Raw genomic sequence first — 24,438 nt, forward strand, 5'->3', positions numbered from 1 at the left:
CCAAAAAAAAAGGACAAGAACTGAGAGTTATATAGTTATTTTTAATGTTAATGTGTTTTTGATAAGAAATGAGCACTTATGTTTGCCTTTTTGAAGGTGCATTTTGCCATTTTCAAAAAGCCAAAATTAGCAAAGACAGCATGCTAAACTTCATGATTTGATTTCGATGGGCAGTGTTTCATCCAACCATCTCTTTAAGAAGTGGCAATGGCAACTAAATTCAGTGTATTTATTGGTTTAGAGACGCGAACGCGTCATGTCCTTCTGCAGCATGCTCAGGTCTGAAGGAGTTAAGGATTTAGCGTAGGTTTTTGGACCGTGGAACGAATTAATCGATTTATAATGTATTCTTATGGGAAAATCCCGCTTGACATACGACTATTTACGACCTGGAATGAATTAAATTCGTATGTAGAGGTACCACTGTGCTCACATTTTTGTTACATGTTATCTTTTAACTTATTGACTGTCAAAGACGGCAGTAGATGTCAAATCTATTTAAACTGGCAGAGGTCGTTCAATCACTGCCATCCCTCCCATTTTAAACGGATTGGACGTCTACTTGTAAAAAGTTAATTTCAATTCACAGCATAAGGCTGAAATGAGTGACTTGGACGTCTGTTATCGTTGATTGCACTGAAAGAGTTTCGACGATTTGTACAACATTTTTAATTACACCATTTGCTTGTACCCACACACATACGTAGTTTCTTCAAAGCCAAAGAGGAGCTGTTTAAAGGGATGAGCTTCCAAGGTGGCTTATACAGCGATCTTCCTCTACTGGCATCAGACCTGCCCTATTTCCCCCCAGAGGAGGATGACGAGGAGTTTGACGATGGCATCCACCTTGTGGTGTGTGTGCACGGGCTAGATGGTGAGTCCTGCTATTAAAACTGATTATGAAGGGATGCAGGGGGCTTGCTTTAATTTCTGCTCGTCAAGGTAATTGATTCAGACATGGTGTGTAATAATTTGATCTTTGCTTCCAGGAAATAGCGCAGACCTTCGCTTGGTGAAGACGTTCATTGAGTTAGGCCTGCCAGGATCGCGGCTGGATTTTCTCATGTCTGAAAGAAACCAGGTACAGTTATAGAGGAAGTCCAGTTAATTAACACTGAAAAAAAGGGAAAATAATTACCGTATTGGCCCGAATATAAGACGGTGTTTTTATGCATTGAAATAAGATTGAAAAAGTGGGGGTCGTCTTATATTCGCGGTCTAGACGTTATACCCATTCACGACGCTAGATGGCGCCAAATATCATTGAAGTGATGTTCTGTCATGACAGATCTCAGCTACTCTCAAGTTTAACCAGTTTGCATTATTTTATTGCAATGTTTTTCCTTATTCCGATTTGTTTCAAGACTACAGTTACAGTTAGACTTCACTTTGATAGTTACTGCAGTTATTGCATTTTTTGTTTTGTTTTATCACAATAGATTGGTTTTAGGGCTGTCAAACAGTTAAAAATTTTAATCGAGTTAATCACAGCTTTAAAATTAATTAATCGTAATTAATCGTAATTAATCGCAATTCAAACAATCTCTAAAATATGCCATATTTTTCTGTAAATTAATGTGGGAATGGAAAGATAAGACACAAGACGGATATATACATACAACATACTGTACATAAGTACTGTATTTGTTTATTGTAACAATAAATCCACAAATGGCATTATTAACATTCTTTCTGTTAAAGTGATCCACGGATAGAAAGACTTGTAGTTCTCAAAAGATAAATGTTATAGTTACAAGTTATAGTAATTTTATATTAAAAACCCTCTTCATGTTTTCATTTTAATAAAATTTGTAAAATTTTCAATCAAAAGTAGAGTTAATATAATAATAATAAGAAGAATAAAAATAACAATAATAAGAATAGAGTGACCAAAGTCTGAGTACGTTTTACGTGTATTTTGCATAGCTATATTGATATGGAATGCCAGTTCATTTTGCATTGTTGTTTAACTGTGTGAGAATAGGGCCTCATTACTATAGACTGAAGTGCTTTTCATTTTGTGAACATTACTTTTTTTTAGAGATAGGAATATTATTTTTGTTGTGCTTTCACTAAACGATACTTATGTTTGTTGTGAAGGAGTTGCTGAAGCTTATGCCAATAAACGGCGCGGTCCAAAGAACGCCTGTGTCCACTCGCCTTTATAAAATATATATCTCTTTACATATCTTACCCAAAATACAACAAGAGAGACATAATTGCCACTAAAAGAAAGAAAACTTACCGAAATATGTGTGGAGCACCAACAGCAATTGCATTGTGCATACAGCATAAACATCGCTCAACTACTAATTCTCCCACATTTAGAAGAAATAACATTAGTATGGAACGGCGCTGCCCCCAAGCGGCCGGTGGCATTCGCTTCACTCTTAATGTCCATCAACGGCCTCATTTTAATCTGTTTGAGGCAATGTGCAAGCGGGTCATACAGTGCATGCGTTTATTGTGTCAAATATTTTAACGTGATTAATTTAAAAAATTAATTATCGCCCGTTAACACGATAATTTTGACAGCCCTAATTGGTTTATTTACTTTTCAAAAACCAGAAGCCATTCATTTATGAATATGATTGCACTTTAGTTTACATATTTAAATGTTCAGATATTAAGATTTGAATGAGGCAAAATAACATGCTTTTTCTCTCAAATATATTGTTATAATCATATGTTTCAGATGTACTGTTATTACTTTCTGTATAAAATGAATTTGGTGTTCAAAAAGTCTTTTTTCAAACTTCAGTCTTGAAAAAGAGGGGGTCGTCTTATAATCAGGCCCGTCTTATATTTGGGGCAATACGGGTAATGTCCTCTTTTATGGTTTTGTTTTTGCAGACTGACACGTTTGCTGATTTTGATACAATGACGGACAGATTGCTGGATGAGATTATTCAACATATCCAGTTGTACAATCTCACTATTGGCAGGATAAGGTCAGTTTCCACCTATTTAAAAAAGGCCGCAATGTCTAACGATATAAAATTCCAAAACTATTTAGATATAATTCCCAGTTTTGACCACGAAATTGAAATACTGTATAGTGTTTGTCTACTTTTGTATTTTTTGCTTTTTTCCAGTTGATGTTAAGTGTGTCCTTATATGTTTTCGTCTTGTGTCAAATGAAAACAATTAGAAATATTATTAAGGGTATATGAGCTGTTTTTACTCCAAAAGAAATGTTAAATGTTTCACCTAAACTGATTTTCCATCCTAAAAGTATTCGTGGAATGTCAGTAGAGGGCAGCAGAGACAGCAAAAATCCAGCCCGTAGTGGGTCCCCATGATAATTTATTGACCCCGGCAAACTCAGAATGTATGAAACGCTCTTATCATTCATAGCCAAAAGGTTTTGGAACATATACTTGATTGACTGTTCGCTTAATACAGAGAGGGGTTGCCTAGCTCTCATCAAATTACACTATTCATCTTCCCTCTTAATTGCCCTCAAAATGCCAGGGAGAAGAGTTCCCACTCAACTTTCCTGTCACGAGCTACACTCTCTGGAGAGTTGAGTGCGTGTGAGGCAAAAAGCATCCGGTTAATTTCTTGTAGCGAGTTGTGTCGAGACAGAGGAGAAGGAGTCGGTACGGCGATGAGGGATTTTCAATGGAGTTGCAGCAATAGTGGAGTAATTAAACTTAGTGACTAGGCCTAGCTGTATCCACTGCAATTAATTCTCATGCTTTGTCTTCTTTGCAAGCATCATTCAGTGTCCTTTGAGGACATAATAACATTGAACAATTTAATGAGTGCAGGCAATCAGTTTTAAGTCTCTCTCTAAAACGGGAATTTCTAACACCAACAGCTTTATCGGCCACTCTCTGGGTAACGTCATCATCCGCTCGGTGCTGACGAGGCCTCGCTTCCGCTGCTATCTGCCGAGGCTTCACACGTTCCTCTCGCTTTCAGGCCCTCACTTGGGCACACTGTATAACAACAGCACACTGGTCAGCACAGGTAAGGCATTTTTGCACATCTCATTGGCAATTAACTCATTGGCTTCCATTAATGGCATTAGATGCCCAATCCTTTCTTTGAATTAATGGGGACAGGTTGGTACCCATTGTGATCTTGATGCCTGATGTGGAAAAAAATGTCTGATTTACATCATATTTTTGGATGATTTTTACTCCATATCTGAAGTAATCACAAAAGAATACAGTGGTACCTCGACAATCCGTTCGACACACGATCTTTTCGACATCCGACGTAAAATTTGACTCGCCATTTGTTTCTACATCCGACGACATGCTCGAACAACGCCGTAGGTTTGCATAGGGACGGTAGGGACATAACACTACCAACTTTTCAAGATGCTCAAAATGTCCTCACCAATTTTTAAGCAACCTTATTTGCATTGTATAATTAGTTTAGCTATACAGGGCGGAAAACAAAGACAAGGCTGAAATAGCAGTTTCTGCTCTTGCACTCCTGTTTAAAAGAAACCGCTATATTTTAAGCCAAAAGAACTGTTGTGTTTGATAGAACAACATGTATATATGCTGCCATAGCAGATTTATGGCGCATGAAGCCCCCGAACTATTTTTAATATGTCCGTTTTACCCTGAAGACCCCCGTTTACAGACGTCGCGCAACCGCTTTTGTTTCAACCCAGACATAAAACAAAGGTAATTAATTATATTTATTATTCAAAATGTCTGTCGTTTTTAGCTTAGAATCATTAATTGATGTCTCATATTTCGTTAAAAAAAAAAACAAAAGACAAAAAAATTATTCACATATTTTAAACTTTTTAACAAATTGTGTCACAATGAAAAAAAAGGCGTCTGTAAAAAAGTCACGGATATCTACCTCATAACTATCGCTTAATTGTATTTATTTTTTGTTACTGTCGCATTTTCTCCGATATGTTAAATGATAAATAATCGATCCAAAAAAAAAAAAATAGAAAAAAAAACATTTAAAAGGGTAAAATTATGAAAAGAAAATCTTGACCACTCCTTGATGTTGGCGATTTCTGCATCGCGACCCTTGTTATATTACCATGTTTCACGCATAAAACCCCAAAGAATCCAGCTGTGGCCATTCACAGCTGTGTCTTGACACTCTGTGATACATGCTACGTGGGGTTTTTGGATTGAAACAAGGTAAGTACGTGATAATATCTCCTTAAAGTTATGGCGTCTGTAATTCTGCTTTCGTGTGCTCTCACCTCCAGATAGGGTTTTTCTGTTTAAAAAACATTTAAAAAATTTCAACATTTTTTTCTTCCCCCAGAAAATTGAGATTTTAAGCTTTCCAATGATGTATCACACATGCATATCGGACAATTTTGAAAGTTGCCTAAATTGAGGGTCTCAGAGTGGAACTTCAAGTCACCTGAGTATTTTCCGCCATAGGTCATTTAGAGTGTCTTCCCATATGTTTTTAGGATAGAATTGACCCTACCATTATTAAGTGAATTACTTTCAGTATTTTCTGATTTATTTGACTTACTTTTTCACTTGCTGAATGTGCCAGTTAATTTTTTTTTTTAATCAAATGTACGTTTGATTGGCTGATGACTTGACCCCCTTCCCTCCCACACACATGCAACCTCAGCCCCGAGACAAATATAAAATGCAGCCTCCTCAGCCCCCTTCAAAGACAAGGAATACCTGTATTCGTTTTTTTCCGTCAGCAGCAGCCATTGTAAGTAATGAAAAAGACATCAGTGTTGTGGAGGTAGGGGAACACACCACTAATTTTGATCCTGAAAGTCTTAAGACAAATGTTTATTTTTGGCATACCTGGGTAATTAAGAGATTATTAACAGGTTTGCATTTATTTTGTCTTTTAATATAATTTATGTTCAAATATTCCAATTTAAATTTGCTAATAAATTCTGGAAGATTTCAAAATGTTTCTTTATTAGGTTTTGAAAATAAAGGTTTGAATCAAACAGTGTATCACCTGAACCAATACATATGTACTGTAAAAACACACCTCCTTAAAACTAGTTAAATTCCCTTGTTTTCAGTGTAGATCTACTACTAATAAGTGAAAATATCTACCAGTTCTTCATATAATTTTACTCACTTAGATTTCTTGAAACTATTCTTTAAAACTCAAAACAAGATGGAGAAAATTATTCAACTAAACTTAAGAAAAATTATCAGACTAAGATGTTACAAATTTGCAGTGTGAAAGTTAGAATAATACAGATTTATTTTGCATTGATCATTTAGCCTATCAGTTAAAAATTCATATTTGTGAGAAATGTAGCTCTGATCACCGTTCACCCAATTTGTTTGGTTTTATAAATGTCCTGTCCCCAGCAAAAAGTGGACATGCAGGGTATGCTGTTATACCGTCCCTACCAATATTGAGACCAAATCTACCCTTGTGCTCGAAATTTGACGATTTATGACAGCGCCGCAGTTTCTTTGTTTTCCCGCAAGACGGGCGCACGGCGTATTTTTTTGTGGGAGAAATCAACATGGGTTCCAACAATGTTAGTACAGGTGGTGAAAAAAAAGAAAAAGGTGAGGTTTACCATTGAAACGAGGTTGGAAATCAATTATTATTATTATTGCAACATCGCAAAAGAAATCGCAAGGTTCGTCAGGTTTTTAATCATTCATTTCAGAACTTGTGCAACACAACATGCCTACTGTCCACCGCGGCTGAACATGAAAAGTGAAAGTAAAAAATCCTCCCTCACTTTGACACATCAACCACGCGGTGCATTCAGGTATACCCTGCAAAAATACATCTGCCACATTAGAAACCGATTCGTTAACATTATTACAGTTATTATTAGAGCTGGGAATCTTTGGGCACCTAACGATTCGATTACGATTCAGAGGCTCCGATTCGATTATAAAATGATTATTGATGCACCCCCCTCATTTTTTGTTTGTTTTGTTTTGTACATTAGTTTTCAAAATTATTTAAAAATCCTCTCAGGCTAAACCGAACTACTATTTCAGTATCAAGTTAACATATAACAGTAAACAGATGTACAAAAACAGCAGTAAATAAAAAACTCCAGTCCCCATTCTGAATCAGCAGCTTTAAACTACATTCAATTAATTTAATGTTGTGAATAAACTGTTACAGTTGTTAAAATTGCTCCCGTTATTCCATAATTTCCCTTCTGTCTACTTCTGTCAAAGTTTTAAAACTATTTCATCATTTAAAGATAGATTCAGGACAAGATTCTGCTGATTTAGGAGTATTTTAGATAAAAAGTTAATCAAGTTCGCTGCAACAGAGCCTAGAGAGGTCTACTGCTTTAAGATGGCAGCTGTTTACTCATGCCGGAAAGTGTCATTTCGCATCTCTGTTCAATAATACATCTTCTAACAACGACGTCGTCTCTCATATTGCATCTAGTTCTACATATATATGATATCTACTGTATCCGTATGTTTGTAGCAACTAGCAACTGGGCGTTGTTTGTAGCGGCTGTCGGCCGCAGTCAGGTATGATTGTTTTATTTATCTAGCGCCATGAGTTGAACATGATATTTACTCTCGGTCCGTTCCTCATTGCGTCCCAAAGACCGAGCTGACTGTGTTTTACTTCCGCTTTACCTGGTATAATTCAATAATCGCAATTTGGATATTTGTGAATCGTTCTTGAATCTTCCACGGGCGAATCGCGAATAATCTAAGAATTTTTTTCGCACGCCTCTAGTTATTATTACTATCATTACTATTATTATATTATTATTCTGATTTTTATTCATAATTTATTTGCTTTGCTTTGTGTAATTGCTGTTTGCAATAGTACCAGCAGTTTTTATTAAGGATTTAGTGTAGGTTTTCAGGCTGTGGAACGAATTAATGGAATTATAATGTGTTTTTATGGGAAAGTCCTGCTCAACATACGACCATTTCGACTTACAAACAAGGTCCTGGAAAGAATTAATTCGTATGTAGAGGTACCACTGTATAGAAACTTGTGTTCTGCCCAAGATGCATACTCCCACCAAGTTTGAAGACCATGTGATACATAGTCCTCTAATAAAGCCTGACAGACAAAAAGATTCTGGTGAATCATACTGTATGTGGTATGTTTATGTATTGCTTTATCTAATGAACTGCTTTTAGTAATTACTGTATAGTAATCTTTGAGAGAACAGTGAGCACATTCATATAAATATCAATATGCAATATTTTCAATAACTCAAAATGTCTACCCATTTTAAATACCCAAAGGTGTTAAAAATGCACCCTATTGTGTTTGATTATATTTAAAAATAATGCTTGAAAGATGAACGTTGTTCAAAATGTCCTCCAATAATTATCTTGACATTTTAAGTTGTTCATTTAGAAGGCTATGCGTCTATCTACTTATCGAAGTGCATTATTGGTATGTTGAAGGTCTTTGGCTAATGCAGAAGCTGAAGAAATCCGGATCTTTGCTGCAGCTCACCTTCAGAGACCACGTGGATCCCCGAAAAACGTTCCTTTATCTCTTAAGTCAGAAACCAGGTACGACAACTGCCAAGACACGATATTGCAAAAAACACACACAAAAAAAAATAATAAAATAAAAGAAAGCACCAAATATTCATAGGCATTTGTGTCAAGTTTCTCCCTGTGAAAGGCCTCCCCGCTGTGTGAGTGCAACAACCCTGTCGTTTGTCGCCCAGCCTTGACGACGATAATCACGGAAATGCTTTTTGTCAAACCCACCCACCGAACCACACACACACAAATGGTGACGAGTGGCACAATCTGACACCCTGTCAATGAAAACCCACCAGAGTGCACTTTTAAAAGCACTCGCTGACAGGAAACCAAAAAGAAAAAGACTGTTTTATTGTGTCTCGCCTGTCATTGCACTTTGGGATTGTGCTTTGCCATTTACAGTAAATTGACTCCTTGGCTCTGTCACACACACACGCATGCACACGCACGTAGCAGTTTCTTTCAATTGTTTTGTTTTATTTCCATCAGGGCTTCAGTTCTTCAAGAATGTGGTTCTGGTGGCGTCTCCACAGGACCGTTATGTTCCTTTCCATTCTGCCCGAATAGAGATGTGCAAAACTGCTCTCAGAGACAAAACTACAGGTAAATATGACCAGAACATAACATTGACTTCTTACTTTAGAGCAGTACTTCTCAAATACAGTTTATCACAAAAGTGAGTACACCCCTCGCATTTCTGCAGATATTTAAGTATATCTTTTCATGGGACAACATTGACAAAATGAAACTTTGACACAATAAAAAGTAGTCTGTGTGCGGCTTATATAATAGAGTTTATTTATTTTCCCCTCAAAATAACTCAAAATATAGCCATTGATATCTAAACCACTGGCAACAAAAGTAAGCAGTTTTGTCACAGATTACTTGAAAAACTAATTTAATTACTGATTACTCCTCCAAAAAGTAATCTAGTTACTTTACTGATTACTTTATTATCAAAGTAACTAAGTTACTTTAAAAATAATTTGTCAGTTAATTTTCCCAAGTTTTCTCCCTTTGCTGCCTCAACAGAAAAATTTCATCGCATGTAATTGAATTTTTCACATTTTTCAGTTAGTCGATGGTGTTGATTTCAACCACCTTTGACTTGCGCTAGCTCAGCCACTCCGGAGCCCTAAAGCTAACAAATAACTGACAAACTGCACGGAATTTGTTCTAAACAACTCCAACGACTAATTAAACCCCCGCTAACTCGAAGATTAAGCCTTATGTCAAAAATTCTGAACTCCCCCTTTAAAATAAAGACCGAGCTGTTAAAATGCTGTCTATAAAAGTTGTAAAGCAATAAAACAAACAACAAAAACGAATGAAATGAACAAGAATCCTACAAAGAATTTCATAATGCATGCAGTTAGGCCAAACGTTTGGAGACACCTCAAGGGTGGATACTTTGAAGAATGTAGAATATAACACCTGTTTTCAAGTACATAATTCCTCCTGTTCATTCATAGTTTTGATATTTTCAGGGAGAATTTACAATAGTAGTGAAAATATATAAAAAGCACAAATGATGAGGCGTGTCCAAACTTTTGACTCGCTGTTTTGCCCCCCAAAGTTGACTTTTGGGGAAAGTCAATTTTTGACTTTTTTGTAAGGGGGGGTGCTTACACATTTTTTCAAAATTTCAAAAACGGTCAAAAAACACTTTTGGCCAAGGAGCGCCGGGAAACGTTCCAAAAACATGTCAGGACTCTCGGCACAGCCCAAATATGCCAAAAAATTGTACTTTTGTGGGTAGTCAATTTTTGACTTTTTTGTAAGGGGGGGGGGGGGGGGGGTGCTTACACATTTTTTCAAAATTTCAAAAACTGTAAAAAAAAAAAAACGCTATTGTGTCAGAGAGCGCCGGGAAACGTTACAAAATCATGTCAGGACTCTCGGCACAGCCCAAAAATGCCAATAAAGTTGACTTTTGGGGAAAGTCAATTTTTGAATTTTTTGTAAGGGCGGGGGGGGGGGGGGGTGCTTACGCAATTTTTCAAAATTTCAAAAACAGTCAAAAAACACTTTTGGGCCAAGGAGCGCCGGGAAACGTTCCAAAAACATGTCAGGACTCTAAGCACAGCCCAAATATGCCAAAAAAGTGTACTTTTGTGGGTAGTCAATTTTTGACTTTTTTGTAAAGGGGGGGTGCTTACGCATTTTTTCAAAATTTCAAAAACAGTCAAAAACGCTATTGGGCCAAAGAGCGACGAGAAACGTTCCAAAAACACACCAGGACTCTCGGCACAGCCCAAATATTATTTACTAATATAGTACTTTGAGTGTATTGTTACAGTTTGGATGTGACTTTTGTCTTTTGTTTTAATTCTGGCAATTGTTGTGCTTTAATATTTTCTGTTACAAACAAAACAATGTTGATAAATTTATACTTCATTGTAAATGGATTTATATTACCCTTTTTTTTTAAATATATATATTTTAAAAAAATATTAAAAACGACACAATGTTATGAAGACGTGTACTTATAATAATAATTTTATAGGTAAATGATACTATTTGCAGTGGTGGAGGAGAGTTGGGGGGTGCAAGACCTTATGGCTTCCTGAGGGGTGTGGTGGGCGTAACGGAAAATAACGGAGAAGACCTACTTTAGAGTCTCAGTGTAATATGTTAAAAAATTTATCATAGTGTAGACACTAAAACATGTTCCTAACAGTTTCTTTGACTTACAAACTATTTTTAAAAGAGACAAAACAACATGAACATTTGTGAGCTGGAATCACTACGTCCAATCATACATTCTCTGTAGTCTGTAAGCACTTACCCTCACAAGGGCATCGAGTACTAACTATCTCCCCCAACAAACAATACAAGACAGAATCATAGAAATAATGAGGAGACACAACAAGGTACAGAGACACACACAAGACAAGAACATCAAATTTTAAAACAAAAGTGTATCAAACAAATGACAGAAAAGAAAGTATGTTTTGATAGAACTAGGTCAGTGTAGAACAACAACAAAAAAGTAAATAACTATCTCAAGTTGTGAATTATCAACCCTCTGTTTGTCCATTTGAATCCCTTCATTTTATAATCCATCAGGCCCCGTCTACACGGAGATGATTAACAACCTTCTGCAGCCTCTGATGGAGGCCAAAGATTGCCGTCTCATCCGTCAAAATGTTTTCCACGCTCTGCCCAACACAGCCAACACGCTGATCGGCCGAGCCGCGCACATCGCTGTCTTGGACTCAGAACTTTTCCTGGAGAAGTTCTTCTTGGTGGCGGGACTGGACTATTTCAAATAACGGTGCTTTTACCACCACCAGGTCTCTATGTACATAACTAACTGCTTGAAACGACGTGAGTATTTGTTCGTCAGGATGGTTAGCGATTCGTTTATCGTGACTGTTTCAGGCGCTCACCCGGTGGTGTGAGTGTGACTAGTAGCCATGCAAATTGTAACATATTATGTAACATCTATCCCGCATAGATGCTTCGTTGGCCTTATCAATAACCTTTCAGCCACAGCACTAACACAATGCTAGTTGCGTAAAATTCCGAGAATTTCCATAGATTGGAGTAGCCATCATCATCAGAGTTGCCATTTTATTAGGAACACATGCACAAGATAATGACATCCAATGCAAGATTTATATCAAAAGTATGGTAATGATGCTGAAAGCTGCTTTGTATTTGTGTGATTTTCTCCTTTTATGTAGCGTTAATCATAAGTTAAATTTGAACTTTTTATTTTGGACAGTGTTTTCATGAGTATCAGATAGAAGAAATGTGATCTAAATGAGGCTGTGCTGATTTACTCCTTTCAGTCAATTATTTTTCAAAGAGTCTGATATTTAAAAAAAAAAAATCTGATTTAGCGTTGCACATGTCATTATTAAATGCAATACAAAATATATAAAATATTTAAGAGCTGATATGTACATTTAGAACACTATAATAGATTTGCAATAAGTTGCACTAACAACTAACTGGCATTTACTGCATTTTTTTTGGTTTTGTTTTGTTTTGTTTAAAAAAGTATTTTAATCCAGCCGTAAGAAATTACTTTCAAAATTTAGATTTAAAAAAATGATAATTTTATATTATTTTGACTTTTAGCATTTCACATAATACAATGCTGGCCAACAGTATTGGCACCCCTGCAATTCTGTCAGATAATGCTCAAGTTCTCCCAGAAAACGATTGCAATTTCAAATACTTTGGTTAGTTTGGTAGTAATTTATTCATTTATTTATTATTATTTTTTTAATCATTATCATTTTACACAAAACTCCAAAAATAGCCCGGACAAAAGTATGGGCACCCTTTGAAAAATCATGTAATACTTCTCTAATTTGTGTAATTAACAGCACCTGTTACTTACCTGTGGCACATAACGAAATCACATTTGCAGCTAGTTAAAATGGATTAAAGTTGACTCAACCTCTGTCCTGTGTCCTTGTGTGTACCACATTGAGCATGGAGAAAAGAAAGAAGACCAAAGAACTGCCTGAGGACTTGAGAAGCAAAGTCAAGAGGAAGCATGGGCAATCTGAAGGCTACAAGTCCATCTACAAAGACCTGAATGTTCCTGTGTCTACGGTGCACAGTGTCATGAATAAGTGTAAAGCCCATGGCACTGTGTCTAACCTCCCTACATGTGGATGGAAAAGAAAAATTGACGAGAGATTTCAACAAGATTGTGCGGATGGTGGATAAAGAACCTAGACTAACATCCAAACAAGTTCAAGTAGTCCTGCAGTCCAAGGGTACAACAGTATCAACCCGTACTATCCGTCGACATCTGAATGAAAAGGGGTGTGGACTCTATGGTAGGATACCCAGGAAGACCCCACTTCTGACCCAGAGACATAAAAAAGCCAGGCTGGAGTTTGCCAAAACTTACCTGAGAAAGCCAAAAATGTTTTGGAAGAATGTTCTCTGGTCAGATGAGACAAAAGTAGAGCTTTGTGGGAAAAGGCATCAACATAGCGTTTGTAGGGGGGGACCAGACCTTCAAAGAAAAGAACACGGTCCCCACAGTCAAACATGACAGAAGTTCCCTGATGTTTTGTGGTTGCTTTTCTGCCTCTGGCACTGGACTGCTTGACCGTGTGCATGGCATTATGAAGTCTGAAGACGACCAACAAATTTTGCAGCATATCGTAGGGCCCAGTGCGAGAAAGCTGGGTCTTCCTCAGAGGTCACGGGTCTTCCAGCAGGACAATGACCCAAAGCACTCTTCAAAAAGAACTACAAAACAGTTTGAGAGAAAGCACTTCTAAAGTGGCATGCAATGAGTCCAGACCTGAATCCCATAGAACACCTGTGGAGAGAGCTGAAAATGGCAGTTTGGAGAAGGCCCCCTTCAAATCTCAGAAACCTGGAACAGTTGGCCAAAGAGGAATGGTCTAAAATTCCAGCAGAGCATTGTAAGAACATCATTTATGAATACCGGAAGCGGTTGTTCGGAGTTATTTTGTCTAAAGGTTGTGCTACCAAGTATTCGGCTGAGGGTGCCAATACTTTTGTCCGGGCCATTTTTGGAGTTTTGTGTAAAAAGATAATGATTTAATTTTTTTCCCATTCTATTCTGTGTTTTTTCATTGCAAGCAAAATAAATGAAGATATTAATACCAAAGCATTTGTAATTGCAATCATTTTCTGGGAGAAATTGAGCATTATCTGACAGAATTGCAAGGTTGGCAATACTTTTGGCCAGCACTGTATATAGCTTATATAAAAAGTTCACCCATAAAATTTTGATTTATCATGTAGTAATCCACAATTGTGGCTTTATTTCATCATATTTGTCTTATTACAGTTTTTCTCAATTGCTTTGGCGCGTTTCTCAGATTAGAATTGAAATTCTCAAAACTATTTGTTCAAGCCTCAAGTAGCAAAACAACATGGATTACCTGCAAAAGCCAGTTTTTTTGTGCAAAATACTTAGTGTATCGCTCAAAATTAAATTTCTGTGTCAACGAACAAGTCCTTGTTTCATTGTGTACAGACAAGACAGTCAAATTGCTTAGTCATGCTCTCAATTGAACAGTTACTCTGGTAGAAGGCGCTGATGCTGAAGATGGCGTACATAAGTTATGATGAAAATTGCAAATTACACCTTTGTGTGTGGGAGATTGATTGCAAGAGACGGGACAAGATTCTGTTTACACTTATATACTGTTTTTACAATTTCTTGACAGACCATGTCACTGCGATACAGAAAGCAAAAGACAGCACTGAGTACCACAAAGAGAAAAAACTAAAGCAAAATTAGAAATATGAACATAAAATAATCGACACAACTAAATTTTGAGTGCTACATGTCGGGATTTCCCTCCCATTCTTCCTACACATTTTGACATTCTTCCCTGTTGGGCCACAAATTTTTATCCACGTCACAATGGTTGTCCTCACTTGCTATACAGCGTGGAAAAAAATCTGCTTGAATGCCTTATCCAGCCTATGCAGCTTCTCCTGTGATGTCAATGCACGTTGCATTCACGCCATCCAGAAGAGTCATCTGAGTGTGAGGCTGACAATCATACACTTGCCATCTCCATGTGAAGAAAGAAATCTTCTATTGGATTGAGGAGTATGGTGGAAGGAACTCCATTATCATTCTCTTGTGGGTTGCAAACCATTCCCTGATGCTGGATACGAGTGATACAATGTTGCGAGGTTTGAACAAGTAGTTTTGAGAATTTTAATCCTGATCTGAGAAACCTACCAAAGCAATTGAGAAAAAAACTGTAAAACAGGTCATCAATTACAGTTGTTGTTGTCAAAAGTTTACATAGACTTGTGAAGAACATAATGTCATGGCTCTCTTGAGTTTCCAGTTATTTCTACAACTCTGATTTTTCTCTGATAGAGTGATTGGAACAGATACTTCTTTGTCACAAAAAACATTCATGAAGTTTGGTTCTTTTATGACTTTATTATGGGTGAACAGAAAAAAGTGATCAAATCTGCTGGGTCAAAAATATACATACGGCAGCGCTAATATTTGGTAACATATCCCTTGGCCATTTTCACTTCAATTAGGCGCTTTTGGTAGCCATCCACAAGCTTCTGGCAAGCTTCTGGTTGAATCTTTGACCACTCCTCTTGACAGAATTGGTGCAGTTCAGTTAAATTTGATGGCTTTCTGACATGGACTTGTTTCTTCAGCATTGTCCAAAAGTTCTCAATGGGGTTTAAGTCATGACTTTGGGAAGGCCATTCGAAAACCTTAATTCTAGCCTGATTTTGCCATTCCATTACCACTTTTGATGTGTGTTTGGGGTCATTGTCCTGTTGGAACACCCGAACACCCAACTGCGCCCAAGACCCAATCTTCGGGCTGATGACGTTAGGTTATCTTGAAGAATTTGAAGGTAATCCTCCTTCTTCATTATCCCATTTACTCTCTGTAAAGCACCAGTTCCATCGGCAGCAAAACAGCCCCACAGCATAATACTACCACCACTGTGCTTGATGGTAGGCATGGTGTACTTGGGGTTAAAGGCCTCACCTTTTCTCCTCCAAACATATTGCTGGGCATTGTGGCCAAACAGCTCGATTTTTGTTTCGTCTGACCACAGAACTTTCCTCCAGAAGGTCTTGTCTTTGTCCATGTGGTCAGCAGCAAACTTCAGTCGAGCCTTAAGGTGCCGATTTTGGAGCAAGGGCTTCCTTCTTGTGCGGCAGCCTCGGAGCCATGGAGATGCAAAACGCGCTTGACTGTGGACACTGACACCTGTGTTCCAGCAGCTTCTAATTCTTGGCAGATCTGCTTTTTGTTGATTCTGGGTGAAGACCCTCCTGACCAATTTTCTCTCAGCAGCAGGTGATAGCTTGCGTTTTCTTCCTGATCGTGGCAGTGACAAAACAGTGCCATGCACTTTATACTTACAAACAATTGTTTGCACTGTTGCTCTTGGGACCTGCAGCTGCTTTGAAATGGCTCCAAGTGGCTTTCCTGACTTGTTCAAGTCAATGATTCGCTTTTTCAGATCCATGTATGTATATTTTTGACCCAGCAGATTTGATCACTTTTTCTGTTAACCCATAATAAAGTCATAAAAGAACCAAACTTCATGAATGTTTTTTGCGACAAAGAAGTATCTGTTCCAATCACTCTATCGGAGAAAAATTTGAGTTGTAGAAATACCTGGAAACTCGAGAGAGCCATGACATTATGTTCTTCACAAGTGTATGTAAACTTTTGACCACAACTGTATGTGGTAATGCATACATGGCACTAACATCCTTTATTTTAATCCACAAGGAAATTTAAACAAACAACTATGTTTTCTTTATTATTATTATTATTTTTTTTTAAGGATTAGCAGGTTGTTCCTAATTATATGCACAGAAGGCAATATGTGAGCTAAATAAAAGTATTTGTGTAGCTAACCAGGCAAACTAACCTCAACTAGACTTATACTTTAGTAAACAAATGGATGGCGCTTAGCAAGTCCTTAAACCAAGTGTGCAATACAGCTTCAAATGTTTTTATATACACTGTAAACACATACACACATATATATGGAATCAATTCAATTCTAGATAGACACCATCAATAAATATACATTCAAAGAAACATTTTTTTTTTTTTTTTTTATAAAGCAAGATCCACAAAACGTGGTTAAGTGCGAATGATCTTGAGAGCCAAGACGACAGAAGTAGAAAAGTAGTTTACAGTAAATATATTTATATTTTCTATTTTTCAATCCCAATACTTGTGTCCATTTCTTTATTCTCCTTAATGTACGTCCTTGCATTTTGTCAATGAAGTTTACATGATGCCATTTAGAGCACTGCCTATTCTTCCGCATTGATAGTCAAGTATTAAATGAAAAGATCGCGTATGCTTAGCCTTTGCACCGCTTCGACGGCAAGTGCACATTATTGACAACCTTGAGTCAACCTCTGGCAGGCTTTGGAAAATCCATCTTTTTCCCAGCGCGCATCTGTTTGTTTGCCTTTAAACATGCAGCGCCTCCCTGGAGATGAAGGTCGCGTCCTAACCCCATGTCGTCCAAGCCGACCTCAGCTGTCTGCGCTTTTTGTGTCGCCAACAAGTCGATGACGGCGCTAAGTGTTCTTTTCTGCTCGAGTGTCATTGTGACTGACTGGAATGAAATGGATCCTTTTAAAAGAGCAGAATTGTTCCCCAAAAGCTCTCAGACAAGCTACAGTGGATCACAAAAGAGAGTACACCCCTCGCATTGCTGCAGATATTTAAGTATATAGTTTCATTGGACAACACTGCCAAAATGACACTTTGACACAATGAAAAGTAGTCTGTGTGCAGCTTATATAATAGAGTTAATTCATTTTCTCCTCAAAATAACTCAAGATATTAATATCTAAACCCCTGGCAACAAAAGTGATTACACCGCATGGGAACTACTGTACGTACATCCCTAAATGTCCAAATTGAGTACTGCTTGTCATTTTCCCTCCAAAATGTCATGTGACTTGTTACAGGAGTGCTGTCAGCATTGCTGCAGAGATTGAAGAGGTTATTTTTGGCCCATTCCTCCATGCAGATCTCCTCTAGAGCAGTGATGTTTTGGGGCTGTCGTTGGGCAACACGGATTTTCAACTCCCTCCACAGATTTTCTATGGGGTTGAGATCTGGAGACTGGCTAGGCCACTCCAGGACCTTGAAATGCTTCTTACGAAGCCACTCCTTTGTTGCCCTGGCTGTGTGTTTGGAATCATTGTCATGCTGAAAGACCCAGCCACGTCTCATCTTCAATGCCCTTGCTGATGAAAGGAGATTTTCACTCAAAATCTCTCGATACATGATCCCATTCATTCTTTCCTTTACACAGATCAGTCGTCCTGGTCCCATTGCAGAAAAACAGCCCCAAAGCATGATGTTCCCCCCCATGCTTCACAGTGGGTATGGTGTTCTTTGGATGCAATTCAGTGTTCTTTCTACCTCAAACACGAGAACCTGTGTTTCTACCAAAAAGTTCTATTTTGGTTTCATCTGACCATAACACTCTCCCAGTCCTCTTCTGGATCATCCAAATGCTCTCTAGCGAACTGCAGACGGGCCTGGACGTGTACTTTCTTGAGCAGCGGGACACGTCTGACAGTGCAGGATTTGAGTCCCTGGCGGCGCATTGTGTTACTGATAGTAGCCTTTGTTACTGTGGTCCAAGCTCTCTGTAGGCCATTCACTAGGTCCCCTCGTGTGGTTCTGGGATTTTTGCTCACTGTTCTTGTTATCATTTTGATGCCACGGTGTGAGATCTTGCATGGAGCCCCAGATCAAGGGAGATTATCAGTGGTCTTGTATGCCTTCCATTTTCTAATAATTGCTCCCACAGTTGATTTCTTTACACCAAGCGTTTTACCTATAGCAGATTCAGTCTTCCCAGCCTGGTGCAGGTTTACAATTTTGTCTCTGGTGTCCTTTGACAGCTCTTTGGTCTTGGCCATAGTGGAGTTTGGAGTGTGACTGACTGAGTTTGTGGACAGGTGTCTTTTATACCGATAATGAGTTAAAACAGGTGCCATTAATACAAGTAACGAGTGGAGCCTCGTTAGACCTCATAAGAAGAAATTAGACCTCTTTGACAGCCAGAAATCTTGCTTATTTGTAGGTGACCAAATACTTATTTTCCACTCTAATTTGGAAATAAATTCTTTAAAAATTAAACAATGTGATTTTCTCTTTTTTTTCTCGACATTCTGTCTCTCATGGTTGAGGTTTACCCATGTTGACAATTACAGGCCTCTCTAATCTTTTCAAGTAGGAGAACTTGCACAATTGGTGGTTGACTAAATACTTATTTGCCCCACTGTATGTAGTTTTTGAGGGGTGTACTCCCTTTTGTTGCCAGGGGTTTAGATATTGATGGCTATATTTTGAGTTATTTTGAAGGGAAAATAAATTAACTCTATTATATAAGCTGCACATAGACTACTTTTAATTATGTCAAAGTGTCATTCTGTCAGTGTTGTCCCGTGAAAAGATTTACTTAAATATCTGCAGAAATGCGTGGGAGTGTACTGACTTTTGTGATACACTGTATGTACAGTATAAGCAAGAAGTGCTGTGATACCAACTTACTAAAGGGGGTGAAGCAATTTAAATACCATACAACCACGTGAAATACTCCGATTCGTTATACAACTGAATTAGCATATGAAAACATGTAATGGATTAATTAGACTTTGGTACCTAATGTCAAATATGGTGGTTCTGCTAATTGTATTTCAAATCCAAATTGTTATCCAATTTCTTTTCTCATGTTTGTTGTGTGTTGAAGATAATGGTGACGTGAAAGCATTACGAACCTTTGGTCTGTTTTCTGTCTGTGTGAAAAGATGTATGTTCATTGTTTGTCCTAACCTGGAAAATCCTTCATGTACAGTATTTAAATGAATGTTTAAAAAAAAAAAAAAAAAAAAAAAAACATATTTAACATCACTGTGAGAACCATTTATTTATTTCATCCTGTAGTTATTTTGAAGTGTATAGTATGTAAAGTCCAGAGATAACTACTTCATCTGTGCCAATACGACTAAACAGATATGAAAGTGTAATAAAATAGTTTGTTTTGCATAATGTTTCGCTTTTCTGTGCTTCATTTATTTGAGGACAAAACCAAACCATTATTAGACACTCAACATTGTTTAATGCTTTATTGACTCATCGGAAGCCTTTGACCGGATTAATCACAGCAAACTTTTTCTTATGTTGACACAAAGGAGGGGTGCCCAAATATATCATCCGTATTCTGCATATCAACTTTTTCTCATTAGATGGGGTAGCTCAGACTCTTCTTGCTTCTAAGTAATTAATGGTGTGAGACAAGGAGGAATACTCATACCATATTTGTTCAATGTTTTCATTGACTTGTCCAGCCGTCTCAATAGGTGTAACACAGGCTGTTTTGTTGGAAGCACTGTCATTAACCATCTTACGTATGCAGATGATGTGGTGGTGCTCTCTCCATGAAGTGCTGGCTTACAGGAGTTACTCTACTTTTGTTCTCAGTTTGGGGACCAATTTGACATCAAATAGATTGCATAGAAAAGTAACATTTTGATTGTACGCTCTAAAGAAGATAGGGGGGCTGTATTTCCTCGGTTCTTTCTGGGCAAAAACAGCGCTAAATGTTTGCAATGAGGCTAAATATCTCGGCCACTTTATAACTGCTGAATTTATGCACAGGCAAACATGCTTAAGAAAAAAAATGTCCATGTGAAAACCTCACTATTTAGGGCGTACTGCACACCCTTTTACACCGTTCAGCTGTGGACCAGGTAGGCTACTTGGCTAAATCCATGCAAGGCTAAATGTAGCCCATAATGATGCCTTGAGGCTGTTATTGTGTGTGCCTAGATGGCACAGCACTAGCCAATTTGTCAGTTCTGGGTTACCCACCTTTAAAGTGCTATTAAGAAATTTGATGTGTAAATTCATGTGTTGATTAAATAAGTCTGAAAATAATGGTTTTAATGAAAATAATGGACCCACCAAATGGCTATGGATGTAGGTCCAGCAGAGGCGTAGCAAGGGTCCCCGAGGGCCCCAGGCAACAAGCACTCTTCTGAGTCACGTGACATACATACATACTCGCGCAGTATAATGAACACAAAGGTGGGGGGATGCGAGTGCGCGCTGCGTCCACGTGCGGTCATCTTGGCCATAAAAGTGGCGAAAACTAAGCACTTTACACTGACTCATATGGATGTACTTACATTCGTTCATGGACGCACACATTTTAAAAGGTGGCCGTCCTCTGCTCAAAATGCGCACCTTATGCCTATTCTCGCTCCCAGAATACGCAGCGCTTGTGACGTAGAACAATAACAAGACTGGTTGCTATGGGAACGTACACATACCCAAGGAACCTTGCTAAAAGGAGGATTTAAATTGCTAATAAACTCGTTTTGGATTATTTTAGATGCATATAGGTTATATTTTTCTCATGCAGTATTCGAAGAGGAATAAGATAGACCCTTTAATAGACTTTTTGGGAAAAATCACCATTTCTTTAAGTAGTCACATGAATAATGAGGGGGCCTGTGAAAATCAACGTAAAACAACTCGGCAAGGACTTTCCAGAGAGTACTTGGTGAGTCATTGTTTAAACAATCATGTAGTATTAATAGCTGACTGGACTTTCTTGAACATGTATAATCTACGTGATATGGTTAGTAGTGCTGATTGGGAATGATAACAGAATCAATAGATAATCTGCTAAATGATTCCATAGTATTGAAACACTCCCTACACTTGTCGCTGCGACAGTGCAGTAAAGCTGCGTGTGCTAAATCTGTTGGCCCTCTCGGGGCCCCTGCTGGCTGGGGGCCCTAGGCAATTGCTGGGTTTGCCTAATGGGATGCGACGCCTCTGAGGTCAAGTATGTGGCGCCATTGGCATAAAAGCCTGTTTGATGTGAACTTATAATTTGCGGCTTTTTAATGTTCTTTCTTTTCTAGTGTCTGTTTCTGCCTGTCTTCTTATGTCATTTTTCTGTTGGTTTGTGTGCTAGGGCTCTTTTAAAGATTCAGCATATCTTCTGAAACAAGGTGACAAACGCGTGATTAAGAAAAAGAAAAAATCTTCTAGAGGGAAGGTGAAAACACCTGCTGAGTTTTAATGGTATTTCTAGACTAACGTTTTTGCCTCTGATGACCAGGTAACATTTGCACAATACGCCAAATGTTGGAAACATTTCCTCATTTCACGGATCACCACAACTGTGGGTTCTGCATGGTGACGATTTGGGAATGTCTCAAATAATCACAGACCTCCTTGTTTGATGGAATTGTTCCCCAAGCCCCTTGCGCCATGATTAAGCCTGATTTTTTTCCCTTTCTACTCGTTCTCCCTCACTTACCAAAGCTGCACATTCGAAAATAGAAAACAGTTTTTAAGAAAAAGCAACATCAACAGTTTGTGTTTCAGTTTGTTTGGTTTTACGGAAAGTTCAACAGCAATGTTTTGTATTCTTTTGGGGGGTATTAGTGCAACATCAACTTTTTTGTTAGTTTCAGGACAAAACAACATCAAGAGTTTGTCTTGAGAACTCACATACTGCATTGTGTGTATCTAGTCATGAGCCAATCAGGGAGAGAGCTCAAGATCTCACCTGCTTTGTTGTTATTCTTGGTGAGGGCAGTAAAATTGCTACTCCTCTGTTTTTTTGTGGACAGATAACAATGACATTTTGAATGTATATTCTACAGCAGTGGTCCCCAAACTTTTTTGTACCTCGGACCGGTGTGATGTGGGCCTTTTTTTCACAGACTAGCAATGTGTGGCAGAAAATAACAATAAATATAAAATGACACGACAGGGATAAAATCAGACATTAAGTGTTGGGAAAATGTGAATCGCCATATGCTGAATCAACCTTTTTTAACAGCTGCCTCTCCTAAAACTTCACGGCAAATATCCTCGGTCGCAGGCATAATGAGTTCTCAAAACATGAAAGGTTTCTTGGCTTTGGGCTATACAGTTCACCATGAGGTATGACACGCTCAGTGCATTCGCTTTTGTTACCTAGTTTGCTAGTTTTTAGCCAGATACAGTATTATGCATAATGGAGTAAGTTGGAGGCTCCTCTTCTAACTCAGCAGGTGGCCTTTTCCCCGTAAAAAAGCTGTCCAAACACGTCGCCGCACACAGCCATCAGCAGCTAAAGTTACTGTTTACATTGACTGACGCCGGGCTGCTCTAGGTGTGCAAACACCCCAGTAATGGCGACCAGCCACTAGATAGCGACATACACTAATCTCTATTTGGATTAGTCAATAGAGTAGACAGGCATATTAATGTGTCAAGAGTTACAGGCCAGATTGCGGTCGTGAAAATATTATGCATTATTTCTCTGCGGCCCTGTAGCAAATGCGCCACAGACCGGTCCTGGTTCCCGGAATGTCGGTTGGGGGTCACTGTTCTAGAGAATGTATATGCATCAATCTTCTTTTTTTTTTCTTTTTAATGCTTTACCTGCCATTGACAACAATAGATGTCCAATTCATTTTAAACTGGGAAGACATGCTCATGTTTTAGTGCCATTGCCGGCACTTGATGTTCAATCCATTTTGACTGGTAGGGGCAAATTTGCCCTCTCCCAGTCAAAATGGATTGAACGTCAAAGTCTGCAATGGCAGCCAATGAGTTAATGAAGAACCACATTGATCTTGGCCTTGAACGTACTTATACGTACTGTACTGTATGCTCTATACCAGTGGTCCCCAACCACCGGGCCTTGGACCGGTACCGTTCCACGGTGCATTTGCTACCGGGCCGCAAAGAAATAAAAACATTCTTAACAACTGCAATCTGGCCTGTGGCTCTTGAAACATCAATATCCCTGTCTACTCGGTAGACTAATCCGAGTAAATATTTGTATAGGTCGCCATCTGGTGGTTGGTCACCATTACTAGGGTGTTTGCACACCATAACAGCCCAGCGCCAGTCAATGTAAACATTAACTTTAGCTGCTATTGGTTGTGTGCTGTGGGCGGTGATATCTTTGGACAGATTTTTCACAGGAAAAAGGCCACCTGCTGAGGCAAGGCAAGGCAAGGCATATTTATTTATATAGCACAATTCAACACAAGGCAATTCAAAGTGCTTTACATCACATGAAGATCATAAAAATCACATTTAAATCAACACAACGTAGAAACGAAGACAAAAGATCGCATTTAATCACAGAATAAAAATAAATAAATAAAATAAAAATAAAACAAAAACTACTACTAATAATAATAATTGAAATCAGCAATGGAGATAAAAACAAGAGGAATAGAAAGCAGGTAGATTGAAATATATAGACAGTTATAGATATGCAGTGCTAAACAAAAGCGTTTTTAGCCCTGATTTAAAAGAGCTAACAGTTTGAGCATACTTCAGACGTTCGGGTAACTTGTTCCAGAGGTGAGGAGCATAATAACTAAATGCTGCCTCACCCTGCTTGGTTCTTGTTCTTGGAACATGCAGAAGACTGGTTCCAGACGACCTTAGGGGTCTAGATGTCTCATAGGACTCTAACAA

The 24,438-nt window shown here is 38.3% G+C and overlaps 1 protein-coding gene across 1 annotated transcript in view; it reads left to right on the plus strand.

Moving 5' to 3' along the window:
- The window catches only part of fam135b (family with sequence similarity 135 member B), a 69,045-nt gene extending 53,832 nt beyond the window's left edge, over positions 1-15,213 (plus strand). Inside the window, exons 15-21 of the mRNA XM_057828314.1 lie at positions 708-874; positions 990-1,081; positions 2,854-2,951; positions 3,824-3,975; positions 8,349-8,459; positions 8,928-9,041; positions 11,508-15,213. Coding sequence (XP_057684297.1) covers positions 708-874; positions 990-1,081; positions 2,854-2,951; positions 3,824-3,975; positions 8,349-8,459; positions 8,928-9,041; positions 11,508-11,713 — 940 coding nt within the window. The 3' untranslated portion in view covers positions 11,714-15,213. The remainder of the gene's footprint in view (positions 1-707; positions 875-989; positions 1,082-2,853; positions 2,952-3,823; positions 3,976-8,348; positions 8,460-8,927; positions 9,042-11,507) is intronic.
- Positions 15,214-24,438: the final 9,225 nt, after the last annotated feature.

This window comes from Corythoichthys intestinalis, chromosome 22, assembly GCF_030265065.1.
Source record: "Corythoichthys intestinalis isolate RoL2023-P3 chromosome 22, ASM3026506v1, whole genome shotgun sequence".
Taxonomy (NCBI): Eukaryota; Metazoa; Chordata; class Actinopteri; order Syngnathiformes; family Syngnathidae; genus Corythoichthys; species Corythoichthys intestinalis.